The sequence below is a fragment of the Phyllostomus discolor genome, chromosome 9 (assembly GCF_004126475.2).
Source record: "Phyllostomus discolor isolate MPI-MPIP mPhyDis1 chromosome 9, mPhyDis1.pri.v3, whole genome shotgun sequence".
NCBI classification, from domain to species: Eukaryota; Metazoa; Chordata; class Mammalia; order Chiroptera; family Phyllostomidae; genus Phyllostomus; species Phyllostomus discolor.
Genome location: NC_040911.2, coordinates 88,352,287 through 88,366,508, shown reverse-complemented (window position 1 = coordinate 88,366,508; position 14,222 = coordinate 88,352,287). Strand labels below are relative to the sequence as shown.

General features: G+C 54.4%; 2 protein-coding genes across 4 annotated transcripts in view; one reads left to right on the top strand and one right to left on the bottom strand.

Moving 5' to 3' along the window:
- Positions 1-3,962, top strand: part of SAMHD1 (SAM and HD domain containing deoxynucleoside triphosphate triphosphohydrolase 1) — a 51,122-nt gene extending 47,160 nt beyond the window's left edge. Inside the window, exon 16 of the mRNA XM_028524040.2 lies at positions 1,911-3,962. Within this exon, the coding sequence (XP_028379841.1) occupies positions 1,911-2,015 (105 nt within the window). The 3' untranslated portion in view covers positions 2,016-3,962. The remainder of the gene's footprint in view (positions 1-1,910) is intronic.
- A 455-nt stretch (positions 3,963-4,417) lies between these two features.
- TLDC2 (TBC/LysM-associated domain containing 2) lies at positions 4,418-12,987 on the bottom strand. 3 transcript variants are annotated; one of them, XM_036009801.1, is made up of 7 exons: positions 12,618-12,987; positions 12,431-12,517; positions 11,034-11,195; positions 10,198-10,350; positions 9,900-10,058; positions 6,003-6,076; positions 4,418-5,093 (listed from the first exon to the last, which is right to left on the bottom strand). In XM_036009801.1, exons 2-7 carry the CDS (start codon positions 12,461-12,463, stop codon positions 4,958-4,960), a joined length of 717 nt encoding a protein of 238 aa, XP_035865694.1. In that variant the 5' UTR covers positions 12,464-12,517; positions 12,618-12,987; the 3' UTR covers positions 4,418-4,957. The 3 variants fall into 3 exon arrangements, with proteins under 3 accessions (XP_035865694.1, XP_035865695.1, XP_028379842.1); XM_036009802.1 differs by having other exon boundaries at positions 9,900-10,025; XM_028524041.2 differs by having other exon boundaries at positions 9,900-9,995; positions 12,618-12,985.
- Between the last annotated feature and the right edge of the window lie 1,235 nt (positions 12,988-14,222).

The window sequence follows — 14,222 nt, the reverse complement described above, 5'->3', positions numbered from 1 at the left end:
TTGGAGGGACTGGAAGCGGGGAGGCAAGAGACTAGTAAAGTTCAGGCCTCGTGGCAATAACTGCCTTAAATCTAGACACAGTCACTCGTTGAGTGAGCCCCTCTGCCTGGCCCTGGGTGAGGGAGCAGGGGTGGAACGTTCCCACAGACCTCACTCCAGCTGGGGGGGCAGACACACAAGTAAACCACGAATACAGTGACGTGGTAGGTAAGTGCTTCGGGGTGGGGGCAGCATGCTCAGAGTCTTAGAGGACATAAAGGAGGAACTTTTTTTTTTAAGATTTTATTTATTTATTTATTTTTAGAGAGGGAAGGGAGGGAGGGAGGGAGAGAGAAACTTCAATGTGTGGTTGCTGAGGGCCATGGCCCGAAACCCAGGCATGTGCCCTGACCGGGAATCGAACCTGAGATGCTTTGGTTCGCAGCCCATGCTCAATCCACTGAGCCACACTAGCCAGGGCATAAAGGAGGAACTTTTAAACCAGGCTTGGTTGGTTGGAAAAAGCTTAGTTAAAGAAGGATGTAGAAGCTGAGACCAGAAGGGTGGGTGAGAAGTGGGGAGGGGGGCCTGAAGATGAGAGAGAGAGCATGGTGTGTTTAGGGGAGGGTCCTGGGCAGTGTGCGAAGAAGCCCTGGGACCCCTGAGCAGGGGAAGTGTCTTCAGCAGGAGATGAGACGTGTTCAGGTCTCTGCATTTATAAACTTCACTAGAGCTGGCACCAGAGCGGTAGCAATAAGGGCATTTGGTAGATGCAGAGATGGGTTTGAAGGCACATAGTGCTGGCTTGAGACAGGCAGATCTCCCAGATATGAGTATCAGGGCGTCGAGTGGCTGCCTTCTCTAACTCTACCAAGTCAGATCCGGTGTAATGCAGGTGAAGGGATTTTAATATAGGGGCCAATATACAAAATGTTTGGCGGAACTGAACAGGTAAACGGAAAGGTTGAGACAACAGCAGGAACCTGCGACCACCTCTAAGGTAGGAGGTGGGAGCCCAGGTGCTGGGGTCGCCTGCAGAAGCGAGGGCCATGGAAGAGTCAGCCGCTGCTGCCTGAGCCAGAGGGTTAGGGGGCGGGAGCCAATGCCCAGGCTTCTCTGCCCTCCTCTTTCCCAGTCTTCCCCCGGGGCCTCCCACTAGGCCAACCTACTGGAAGCCAGCAGGTCGGGAGCTGGCAAATGGAGGTCACGAGCGGAGGAAGGGCGATGGGTGGGTCTGAGAGCGCACTGGCCGGTGATCGCAGTGCTGTGCCCCAGACCCCACATTCCTAGTGCGATAAAGGCCCTCAAGGGTCCTGTGCCCTCATGTAACCTAAAAGAACCCGTCCACAGATTCGAGAGCGAGCGGTTCGGGAGAGAGTCGCTTGTTCAAGCACCTGGCTTCTTGCACTCGCCATCATAGTGTCGCTTCACTTTGCGGCCATTCTCATTTTGGGTGGAGTCTCTGCTGGTGAGCCAAGATACAGCTTTGCAGAGAAAAGTCCAAGCTCTGTAGGGACACACCGTCCTTCCCCTCTTTCTGCCCGCTTGTAGACCAGGACCATGCATTGTGGAGCGGACCAGGCGAGGCCGAGGCAGGGGTCCGGTGAAGCCCCTCGTTCTGGAAAGACAGGACGGAGTTTTCGTTCTGTGAAGGTGTGTGAAGGGCGAGGGCCGTGGACCCGGGCGGCGTGCTGCTTCTGGCCGTCCCTGAAAAGCATAGGCCTGGCGGCTCTTGCTGCTCACCTGCTTAGGGCCGCGGTGTTGCCCACCTGACCCGAGCCCGGGACACCGGTATAATCTGGGGTTTCCCCAGAAGGAGTAGGACTAGAAGCCATCAAGCTGTGAGATGACTTGTGTATCCGACACTTGCCCTAAAATTGTGAAAACTGGCTTTTCTCTGTTGCTAGTTTTTCTTTTTTTCTCCTTGACAGGAAGGCGAGTTTATGACACCTCTGAAAGTGGGGAATTCCCCGTCTACACCTCCTGACGGGGACAGAGCCCGAGGCCGGGCCATCCGCACTAATTTGTTTCCGTAAACCCCTCACTCCAGCACAATGAATTCTCTGAGGGAATTTGATCACAGATTTATACAAATTCAGTGACAATAAGTGCTTTTTATTTTGTACTTTGAATGTACACCTATGCTGAAGTGAAGCAATTTTTATTCAAAGAAACAGAAAGGTATTCGGCAGCTCTTGCTATACATGCTACATGCTATGAAAAGCGTTACCTCGCCTATTTTTAGTATTAATTAATTAAAGGCTTCCTCATTTACTGGTTTATATTTTCTTAGCATAACAATTCTTTTATATACTCTGAACTTTTGTGACGTGATTGTTTTTTAAAAAACAAAATTGGAAACGGTATGAGGGCACACATGGGAGTTGGAAGTTGGGATCGGCAGGAGCAGCGGCGGTTACCGAGCGCATACGGACGGAGTCCGGCCCCCGGGGAGGCAGCGTCCTGGAGCCGGCTCACCTTCCAGACGGAAACAGCAGCGAAGGACACCCGCCCTCACTCTCTCAGCCGAGCTGGGGTGGACAGTGGGAGGTGAGAGCTGGGAGCAGGCTCCAACTCTTCGGTGAGAAGCCTTATTAAGCTACTGAAAATACCTGAGGGATTTGGCCTCTGCACTGGGACATAAAATTCCTTTTGGGAGACCTTACCCTCAGTGGCAGAGGGACTCCCCCAAACCAGGCTGTTCTCTGAATCTGCCGTGGCTCCAGACCCAAGTAGTTTCCTTCTCTCCCGGACCCGTGAGGCCCAGCCTCCCGAAGGGGGCTCCCTCCGACCTGCTCCCTGCGCCTCCTTGTGAGCTGAGCACAGGCCCTCACAGGACCCTCCTCAGGGCTGCTTAGAGCCGGGGCTTTGTTTGTGTTGGTTCAGGGCATCTTATGGTTTCAGAGCAAAGACTGAGCTGCCCGTGCTGACATAAATGATTACCCAGTGAATTCCAGGTTCCCCTTTGTCCATGGACTTCTTTACCTCCAGCGGTGGAGTGAGCACCCCTGTGGTTGAGCCGCGCCCCTGTGCTGGGCCCTGCCCCCACCCCACACGCACTACCAGTCCTACGGCATTCACGGAGGGCAAAGTCCGAGTTAGAGCCAAAGCCAGCGGAGGCCAGAGGGCCCAGAAGATGCTCGGCTGCGAAGAAGGAGGAATGGGAGTGCGAGCGCCTAACCTGTTCCCGGTGCCAGGTGCGAGTGGGGAGCCCGCCCCGGCTCTGGGCAAGAGTGAGTAGAGGAAGGGAGGAACTCAGACCCCAGGCTGACCGATTGCCCTACTCGGGAGTGCTGCCCCTCCCTCTGTGTAAGCGGGCTCTGCTCTGTGGACACTGGGGTGAAGTGTATTTGGAATGCCTGCCGTTCTGTATTGGCTCCGCCCCCTCCTCCCTCTGTCAGTAGGCCATCAAGGTTTTAGGAAAATCGCTAAACCCTTCTGTCACTCCCACGTGATGCCGTGTCGGTGGGGACGTGTTCACGTGGGGGCTCAGGACACACAGGTAAGGGCAGCTGTGATACTGGGGCACCGCTCTTTGGGCCAAAATGCCTCTGAAACATTCACCGGGGAGAACTGTTGGCCTCAGGCGTCACGAACCCAAACCGACGGTCAAGAATGTCATGATGTAATGTTTTTCTGCTGAGATTGTTTTATTTCTGCAACCCCTACCTTGAAATCACTGTGGTTTACTTTGTAATTGTGTGGTCCCCATACTGTATCCTTGTGCTAAGAAACAACTTGAATCTGTTGGTCTAAAGCAACTGCACTTTACGCTATTTACAACCATTTGAATGATGAGAACTATGTCATTTACGTTAGATTTATCTTAAGAAACATCTCCACTATTGGCATAAAAATGGAAACTTTAACAGAGCAACCGTATGTTATCACCGTGAAACTGTAAAAAGAGCTGAGTGGAAGTAAGTGGTTACCTAATTTGGGTGAGGGAAACACCTACAATAAAGCTTCATAATATATCTCCATCTCGATGCCAAAGGTGTCTTCCTTAATGACTGTCTCACACTGTGTGCCCGGTTTTGACCCTTTTGTGCCAAGGAAATGGGTCTAGAAACCTACTCAGAGTTCTTAGTACCTCAGTGCTATGTTGGGTCTGTAAGAGAGGGGATGGTATTTAACGGGTCCTATCTTATTTGGTTTTTCTCACTGGATAACAGCAAGGGAGTAGCATAATGAAGAACGTTTGCCTTCTGGCAGGAGGTCGGTATAGCGTGGGAAGGGAGATGGGCTTTTTTCTTAGTTTTCCGAGCCCCCGTTGTGCCCCAGACATATCCTCCCAATGTTTTAACCTCCTGAGGTTCCCATCTGCAGGGTTTTAGCTTCTTTACCAAATATGCATGTTACTCATGTGCCACTTCCGTGTCTTCCTCTCGTGAGTGCCTGGCGCACTGGCGGCAGACAGAAAGCCTTCGCTGTCCCAGAAGAAGAATGACACGACTGGAGTCTTTATTCATGTCACTGGTTGAGCCCAGGTGTCCGCGGCTTGACCAGAGTCTTTCAGTTAAAAATAATTTCCCAAACATACACAGTAGAATTCCATTTTTGTAAGATATGCATCTATCCATGGAAGGTTGTCTGGAAGGATATACGTGAAAATGTTAGTGTCTTGCAGGGTGGTTAAATTTTAGGCAACTTTAATTTTTTTTTTATGTATTCTCTTGTTTTCTACGCTGAACATGTATCAGTTGCATAATTTTTTAGAAGAGAATTCCAAGGAACTCCGCACTGCTCAGGTGAGTAAACACCGTTTCCTCCTTTAGTCTCCTCTCCAGGAGAGCAGCTCCTGCCCCGTGCCTGTCCCCAGGCCACCGGGGGCTGGCCCGCAGCCACAGTCAGCCACTGGGACCCCTCGCCATCTGTGTTCAGGATGCAGGGGGCTGCCCTGCGTGGGAGGCCTAGGCGGCATCTGTGAGCAGGTCGGAGCGCCAGCTGCCTCTGGAAGCTGCCCGCCGCGGCGCCCTCAGCTCAGAACCCAGGCCTCCAGTTCCTGGATGCAGAACTGCTCCCGCCGGGCCAGCACCTCGTTGTTGAAGGTCGCGCAGGGATGGCTTTCCCCGTGATACAGGTCTCCGTCCAGCCACAGCCCGAACTCGCCACTGAAGGGAAGAGGAAAGTGTCAGCCTGGCTGTTTCCTGGGTGCCAGGACCCTTCAGACCCACACCAGCAGCCCTCGGCCGCACCATGGCCACAGCCTGTGCCTCAGTGTCCCTTACACTGATCGACCCTGAACTGTTGGGGACTCCACACATTGTTCCCCACAGGGTTTAGAGTATTTCTTTTACAGTTCATTGATTTTAATAAATGTATACAGGGGGGCAACCCTCACCATTTGTGAATGTAAAGCATTTGGAATGTATTTAAGATGGCAAGGCGTCACCAAAGGAGTGAACCTCACAGGTGTGGACTCTGAGCCCAGGACGCTTCGAGAGAGCATCCGCTTTAATTCCCTCATCGGACAGCAAACCTGGGCTGGAGCTGGAAGCAAGTTACTGCCAGTCAGCCAAGGTGGGTGTGTTCCGGGCCCAGCTGCCTCTCTGCGGAGGCTCTCCAGGGGGCTGGGGGGCACAGACCTGGCCTGGAACTGATCAAACAGGGCTGCCATCTTTACCCTCAGGGGAAGAGTGATTCTGCCTGAATTTGCAGGCCACTCCAGGGGCAAGACTACCCTTTTCTGCCCGACCCACTCCACCTCCCACCCCCCAACACACACACAGTCAGGCGGGGTCCCCCGGGCAGGCTCCAGTGAGCTACGTCCCCCAGGATTGCGGTGCTAACAGATAAACTTGAGGCCAGCCTCACCCAGCCATGTGGAAGGGTCTCCCGAAGTTACACAAATTCGGACTAGGCTGTTACTGACTGTGGGCACTCAGAGGGAGAGCCCGTGGCATGCTTCCCCCTCAGTGTTGACTTGGGGGGTGGGGGGCACCAGCCTCCCCGTTTTATCTGGGGCAGAAGGGATCAGAGCACAGGCCGCCACAAGACTCAGGGAGGACTGAGGCACGCACCTGCCACTGCCCATCATCAGTGAGTCCACGTCTCCTTTCACAAAGAAAGAGTTGCTTCCCGTCCACTTAAAGACCTGGTATGAGACAAAAACACCTGGTTACTGTCCTGCAGTTTCACTCCACACCACCGGGTGGCAGTATCATGAAGGGAATGGAACATCCAGGCCCTGACGCAGCCGGAAGTACTCTGGGCTCCTGGCGCTTGCGGTTTCTCACCAGTCTCTGGAGTTCACCACCCCCTACCCCCACCCACCCCTGCCATCTCCCCCGCCCTTGCTCTCCAGACTAAGTCGCCTCAGCCCGTCTGTTCTAGGGATAGAACAGAACCTGCTGGGGCTTCTGCTTCCAAAGCTGGAGAGAGGAGGGGGAAAGTCCGGGTCAGAAGTTGGGCCCTGATTCCCCCAGTAAACGGTCCCCTCCTCTCTCGCTGGCCGCAACACCAAGCCGGCCCATCCCCCAGTGCCGCCTCACACCCAGTTCCTGGGCAGGTCGTGCAGGTCCCACCCCAAAGAGACCCCCTAACGACCACCACTCCTGTGCCATCCATCTCCATTCACTCTTGCCCACCCCAGGCACACCGAGTCACTTCCTGCTGGACCACCTCTTCCACTGTCTCGCCTCTACACTGCAACCCGAGTGCTCCATCAGTGCAGAATCAAGTAGGAGATTGCCGTCCCTCTGCCTACAGCCGTCCAGTGGCTTCCCACTGCAATCGGAATAAAATCCAAGTCTTCTTTGATCTCTTCCCTACTGACCGCACTTCACCCACACTGGCTTTTCTGTCCCTGGGGCACCCAAAGCTATTTTTGTCTGAGGACCTGCACCCCGACTGACCGGGTGCATCCTCTGCCCGGATGCTCTTCTTGCAGATCCGCAAATGGCCCAGTTCTCTTTCAGCCCACATGTCATCCCAGAAAAATTTCCTGGACCATACTACCTAAGTAGCCCTTCCTCCAAAACTATTTTTCCTTACTTGCTCAGATGGCCTGGTTCGTGTGCCACAGTGTCGTGGCCTGGCCCCTAACGTGTAACCTCTGTGAGGGCTGTCTTTTCTCCTGGCAGTATTCCTGAGATGTACTGATGATTGTTCAACAAATAAATTATTCAAAAGTTAATTTAGTGAATAGAAACATTTCTACAGGGCCACAAAAACATGGTATATTATTGCCCAAATTAGTTGCAAAAAAAAATGATGTGAACAATTAAAGGGTTTTTAGCAAAAAAAAAAAAAAAAAAAAAAAAAGACTGATAAAAGATAAGCCTGGGCTCAGAAGAGATGAGAAAATATTAACAAGTGACCATGAGAAGACGTCCTCCTCTACTTTCATCAGGGAACACGACCTCCAGACTTGAAGGAGTAAGATAAACGTTGCTACAGGATGAATTAAGACCAAGCTCACGGAGCCGCTTGGTGTAATGACCAAGGCACCACTGCGAGTTCATGAGGAACACAGGCAAGTGCCAAAAGCTCAAAGACAGGAAAGATCAACCAATCTTCAACAAGATGAGATTCCATAACAATGGGCTAGCAAGACAGACAAGAAGCCTAAAAAAATCTTTTAAGTACTGTTTTAAGCAATGGGTAGAATAGTGGCCGTAACAGATAAAAACGCCTGCCTTGTAGGATTCCCATCTAGTGAGAGGAGGCAAATCCGTAAGTAAAATAATTAGTGTGTTAGGTGGTGGCAAATGCTCGGGAGAAAAAAGGAGAGAAGGGCCATGAGGGTGGAGTATTCTGCAGTGAAGTCAGGTGGTCAGGGCGGGCCTCCTGGAGGGGGTGACGACTGGGCAGAGTGAGGAGAACGAGAGAGCCGAGCTCTGTGGAGATGCAGTGGGGGGTGGCCCGGGCAGGGCTCCGTGTACAAAGGCCCTGAAGCAGGAGCGGGCCTGCGTGTTTAGGGACCAGCTCAGAGGCCAGCGTGGCTAGAGCAGAGTGAGGGGAAGGGAAAGTAGCGAGAAAAAACAACAGAGAGAGCCCGAAAGACGGAGGCCCTTGGAGGTTCTTGTAAAGATTTTGGCTTTTCTCCGAGGGGCGAAGGAAGCCATTGGCAGCGTGGAGCCGAGGAGTGACGTGCTCCGACTTACCCTCTAAAGGGATCACTTCATCTACTGTGACGACTGGAGGCGGAAGCGTGAGGAGGTGCGAGCAAGGGCCCAGGCAAGTAGTGGCGGTGGCTCGACCCAGGATGACGACAGGGACGTGGGGAAAGTGGTGGCTGCCGCATGTGGATGGAGAAGGCAGGGCAGTCAGGGGTCACGGACAGCTCAGGGGTGGGTGTCAAAGAAGGAGATGTTAAGAAGGGCTCCAGAAGTCTGGCCTCAGCAGCAGGCAAGATGGGGGTGCCCATTCACTTTGTTGGGGAAGATGGCAGGAGGAGCTATTTCGGGGTGGGGGGGAGTCAGGAGCTCAGCTTCGGACATGTGAGGTGTGCAGTGCTGTGTTTGAGACGCCGGGTAGTGGCTGGGTGTGTGGGAGTTTGCAGCCCGGGCGGAGAGGCCGTCAGCACGTGGGTGGCACAGAAGACCGTGAGAGTGGACAAGACCTTGAAGGGAAAGTGGGCAGCCAGACAGGAGACGAGAGTCCAAAACTGAGCTCTAGGGCATCGTGACGTTAAAAGTTTGGGGGAGGTGAGGAGGAACCAGCAAAGGATTCTGCCAAGGAGCTACCAGTTCAGTAAGAGGAAAACTCTAGAACTTTAGATTTCTAGCATGTGAGCCCTAGAAGGCAAGAGGGGGTGACTAGCATCCAGCATGAGTTTAGTAGGAACAGCTGACTCCTTCTCTCTTTGCTGGTAAGGTTCCCAGGATAGTCCAGGGAGGCAATGCAGTGGGCGCGGGCGTCTGCCTGTAGCAGGGAGGGCTCGTCCTCACGAGGCCAGACGCTCGTGTTGCTGGATGTGCCTGTGGGTGTCTTGTTCTGTGCGTCGGAGAGGAGCTCTCTAATCACAAGGCAAAGCACCCAGAACTGCGTATTCCTCCTCCCTCTGTGTCCCTTTGCCTTCCTTTCCCCCCTCTCCCTCCGGTAAACCAGCTGGGCGAAGCCCCAGTCAGGGACGAACCCCCCCCCCCCCACTCCCTTAGCCCCCGTGCGGGAGCCCGGAGCCCTGGACAGCCTGGATGTCGCCAAGGAAGGTCCACACCAAAGCTACCAGCTTGCCTTCACATTATTCGCTCTCTAACCTCTAACAACACTGCCTGGCTGGCCTTCCGTTCCTCTTTTTCTCCCTTTCCACTCCTGTGACCTCTGCCCGATGCCTCTTCTCCCCTCAACCTTCACACGCTCTCCTCCACCTCAGTCACAGCGGTGACCTTACCCATCCTTCCTGCGAGAGCTGCAGCCATTGGACACGGCTGCCCTCCCCTTCCTGCCCCCACGCCCAGGGACCCTGCTTGGACCAATCCTGCCTTCCCAGCCTGTATCTGGTGGGCAACAGACCCCTCCTCTCAGAGCCAGTAAGTGGTGGCCAAGGGCCTGCTGGGCATTTTTTCTTTATCCTCACCTGAGGATACGCTTATTGATTTTAGAGAGAGAGGAAGGGAGGGAGAGAGGAGGAGAAAGATCGATCGGTTGCCTCTCGTATGCACCCCAACTGGGGACCAAACCTGCAACCCAGGCATGTGAACCAAACCCTCCACCTTTTGGTGTACGGGACAGCACTCCAACCAACTGGGTCACACTGGCCAGGGCAACCTTTTTTTTTTTTTTTTTTTTTTTAAACAAAGATAGGCAGGCCAAGGGGGCTGCTGGTTTGCCTGCCACTGCCCTCCTGCTTCCCTCTGTGGAAAGATGAAGGACACCACACACCCCAGCACAGGGGTGGAGCTGGGGGCCCCTGGGACCCTGGGATCTTTGTTCTGCCACCGGCTCCACTCCCCCCTGCCAGGATGGAACATCACCTTCAGCTGTGAGGAGAAGGAGAAGAGGAACGTCTCGCCAGTGCCGTAGAAGCCTTTGCTGAGTTGAAACGCTGAGGAGGAGAAGGCCCCAAACATCTGGAAAGCAGAAGAGCGTGCAGTTTGCAGCTGGAAGGGACTTGGTGGTCCTCCGGAAACCCCCCTGTCCAGGGTTGGTGAGACAGGCTCACGCCCGGGGAGCCTGGGGCGGAGCCGGAGGGCGGAGAGGCCACCCCCCCACCCTGATCCCCATGCGCCTGTCAGCACACACCCCTCCCCTTCGCACTCCCCGGCAGCTCACCTGCCCGTCCTGGTCCTTCAGCGCCAGCAGCACCGGCCCACTGTGGCCCTCCATCTGCCTGTACAGGCTCCGCAGACTAAAGCCATCCCTTGCCGTGCCGAAGGCCAGACTCCAGGAGTGTCCGGTGACGCTCGGGGGCAGGTAGAGGCTGAGCTGGGGACGGGTGTGGCGGTGAGTGGGGGGTCCTCATCCTCCCAGCCTCCTTGCCCTGTACCCTTGGGGTCCTGGGGCGCTGAGGTTCGACAGCCGCCACTCCTACAGGCAGGCCACTTTACAGGTTGCCGAGGAGTTTCCTGTTTCTGGGGGACTGTCACACCTGTTAGAAGTAGCCCTCAGAGAGAGGGCTTCTGTTGCAGTGAAGGAACTGAGGCTTGGGGAGGCCAAGTGACTTGCCTGAAGCCCCCATGGGGAGCAAGTGGCAGAGCTGGGATTTGAACCCATGTCAGGTCTCTCTCAGCACTCCGTCCCCTTAGTCACCCTGGCCCCTAGTGGCCAGATGAGACCCTGAATCCCTCTAATTGCCCCCCAACTCTCATCCTCCTACCCCCGCTCCAACTTTGGCTTCAGGTCCCAAAGGCTGGTTCTGTTTAAAAACCAGCCTATTTCAGTGTAGCCTGACCTCCTAGCCCAGTGAAGAGGGTGACACTGGTGTTACTGGAGCGTTTGACAAGTGGGAAAGGAAAGCCCACGGGAGAAAGGACCTGCCCACAATGACCCAGTGAAGTGGGCTCAGAGCAGGAGTGGCCCCAGGAGGCCTGGCTGGGCGGAGGAGGGCGGGCGGGCAGGACCCTCCTCAGTCTCAGGGCCGAAACCCTGCACCATCGACCGGGCCGAACCTGCCTCATCTCCGAGGCTCCCAGAACCTGGCTGGCTTCTGTCAGCTGGGGCTCCATGGGGTCCTCCAGAGCCGGGTCTGGGGCTGCCTCCTTCTCCTCTTCCTCTTCCTCTTCCTCTTCCTCACCCCCTTCTCCAGACGGAGTGTCCTCCACCTGGCTGGGCTGTGAAGACACAAAGAGGCCTGGAGGGTCCAGGGACAGGAGACAGCAGCTCCCACACCTCCCTGGTCTGAGAGCCTCAGTGCCCCCCCAACCCAGGCCCCCACGACCACAGCCCATCCAGAGGAATCTGGGGACTGTCCCCCACAGACAAGACCCGGCCCCGCCTCTAGCCGGCTTCCTCCCTGGCACCAGCGAGCTGAAGGTTAGAACCCACACGCCCATCAGATGTGGTCACGGGCCCTGTGGTTTGTCTGCCCGTCTGTTCTGGATGCAGGGTGGGTGCCGGGGCCCAGTTCTCAGCTCGGGGGCAGGAGAGGGGGCAGGTGGCAGCCCAGCTCTGCAGGATGAGCATGGAATAACGGCCGGGATGAGAACAACAGTGATAACCAGAGCGGCTGGCACTGACCGGCACACCCTGGACCAGGCCCGTGTGCAGTGTTTGCTATGCGTGTTCTCTCCGAATTTCCCCAGGAATCCCAAGAACGTGCTTCTTATTATCCTGATTGTATAAAGGAAAAAAATGAGCCCCCGAGGCTTCCCTGTCAGCCAGTGAAACGATCATGCATGTCGTTGTAGGTGAAGCGTGTACAGGTGTGTGTAAAATGTGCACTCGTCCGTGTGAGTGTGTGCGTTGGCTTAAACTGGAGTTGTATAGGCACATGGGTGTGAGAACACCGGTGTTGAGTGTAGCTGTGTGTTTACCTCTCAATGTGTTTGTGAGTGTGAGTTGGGACTGTGTAAATATACTCAAGGACGTGAGTCAGTGGGCGTATATGCAAGTGTATTCATTCATTCCTTCACGTGAGCTTCCTCTCTGTACCCGTGTGTGAGTGTGCACATGTGTATGTGCGTGCACACAGTGACTTCATGGCTTTTCACAGGCAGGAGGGACCTCACGGATGAGAGATGAACAGGACATCGTTTTCCCTCCCCCGGGAACAGGCCTAAGGAGGGGTCCTGCTGCGTGGGGCTTCCGGGCAGAGCTCCACCTGGCACCCCCTCCAGCGAGGAGGACACAGAATGGCAGTCTGTGCTCCCTGGGGTCTCAGGGCCATGGGGCGGCCAGCTGAGTCCCCCTGCTCCTGAGTCCGCACTCTGAACCGCAGGCTAGCTGGGCTCGCAGGAGGAACACGTCACCTGCTGGCATTCATCCCTAGCTCGGGCCCCACCCTGCCGGAGGGCTGGCCTCCCCGCACCTTTCCTGGCCCAACCCCAGCCCAGGCCGGGCCCCTTACCAGCCGGGTGTAACGCCAGCGAAGACCTTTCATCCTCCTGCCTGGATCCAGCTGCACGCGGGCAGTGAGGGGCCGCCGTCCTGCCGGGGGAGGAAGAGCCGCTGGGCAAGGCTTCCAGACGAAAGGTAAAGTCTGGGGCTCACCTGGCCGGCTCCACGCCCACCCGGCTGCCCTTTGTTCACCCTCACCTGTCACTCCCAGCTGGAGTTGTCCCGGGTGTGTCTGTGAGGTCAGCGACACTTGGTTTTCGAGGCCTTACTTGCACGTCAGCCACACGCAGACAATTCTAGGTGTGATTCCCTTCTACCTCCTCACCCTGCTAGCGGCCTGGCCTAGAGACTCTGGTTCCCTGTATGACTTTGGGTAAGTCCCCTGCACCCCCAGACCTCGGCTTCCCCCCGTGTAACACGTTGGACCACGTCATCTCAGAGGCCCTCGCAGCACCCACAGCCTGCAGCGTCATTCCCCCTCGGAGCCGATGAGTGATCGGCGACGGGAGCTTGAGAAGGGTTGCCCTAGACCAAGAATCCCACTTTAAAAAAGCAAAGACAAAGACAACCCCCCTCCATTTTCCTAATGAAAAAAAGTGGTGCCTCAAACCCTGGCTGGCGTAGCTCAGTGGATTGAGCTCGGGCTGCGAACCAAAGTATCGCAGGTTCGATTCCCAGTCAGGGCACATGCCTGGGTTGCAGGCCACAGCCCCCAGCAACTGCACATTGATGTTTCTCTCTCTCTCTATGTCCCCCCTTCCCTCTCTAAAAATAAATAAATAAAATCTTTAAAAAGAAAAGTGGTACCTCTGTGGTGACATTTGAGGAATCTAGAACTTAATAAAGAAAAAAATAAAAATATTTACAATTCCATCTCTCAGAGAGAAACTCTCAACTCCTAAGGGTATTTGTCCAGTCTTCTATATTTATTTCCTAAATATGTGTGTACACGTGTTTGTAAATAGATCATACCATGTATAGTTTTATAAAGTGCTTTTTCCATGTAACAAATGAGAATTTCCCAAGGACACGTGATTTTTAATGGCTGCTTATTATTTTGTCATAGGATGTACATTATTTAATTCCTCAAATTCTGTTGGCTCCTAATTTTTGTGACCATAAGCAAAATGGTAATGAACTTCCTTATTCATAAATCTAATTAAGTGCTTCATGATAAAGTTCAAAAGTTGAATGCTGGCTCAAAGGACATACGCATAGTTCTTGGCAAACGTTTCCAAAAAGGTTTCCTGGTACTGAAAGCTGACCGTGTCCAGGTACCTTTAGGGAATCTCAGGGTGCCGTCTCACACCCTCAAACTACAGGTAAGGAAACTGCCACAGCCATGTGATAGTGTAACACGGAGGTTAAGAGCATGGGCTCTGAAGTCAGGGTGTTCAAATCCTGGTTCTGCCACTTACTTGCTTTGTGTCTGTAGGCAAGTTCCTTGACATCTCTGTGCTCAAGTCTTCTCATCTGTAAAATGCCTACCTCATAGGGCTGTTGTAAGAAAATGCCTCAAGAACTAGGAGGCTAAGCCAGGCCTCTATCTTTCTGTCTCCACAGTGCCTGGTGTTTGGTGAGCACAGGATAAATGACAGTGCTTTTGCTACCTGACACCATCACACACACACACACACACACACACAGCCTCTTTGAGACAGCCAGGGCTCAAATTCTGGACAAGTGGCCACTCAGTCTCCACCTGGGCACCTCTGGGACAGATAGTCACTCGGCCCTTGGCAGGGGTGAGGAGCCTGGGGGGAAAGGCGGAAATCATGGAAATGTACTCACCCTGCCCACCG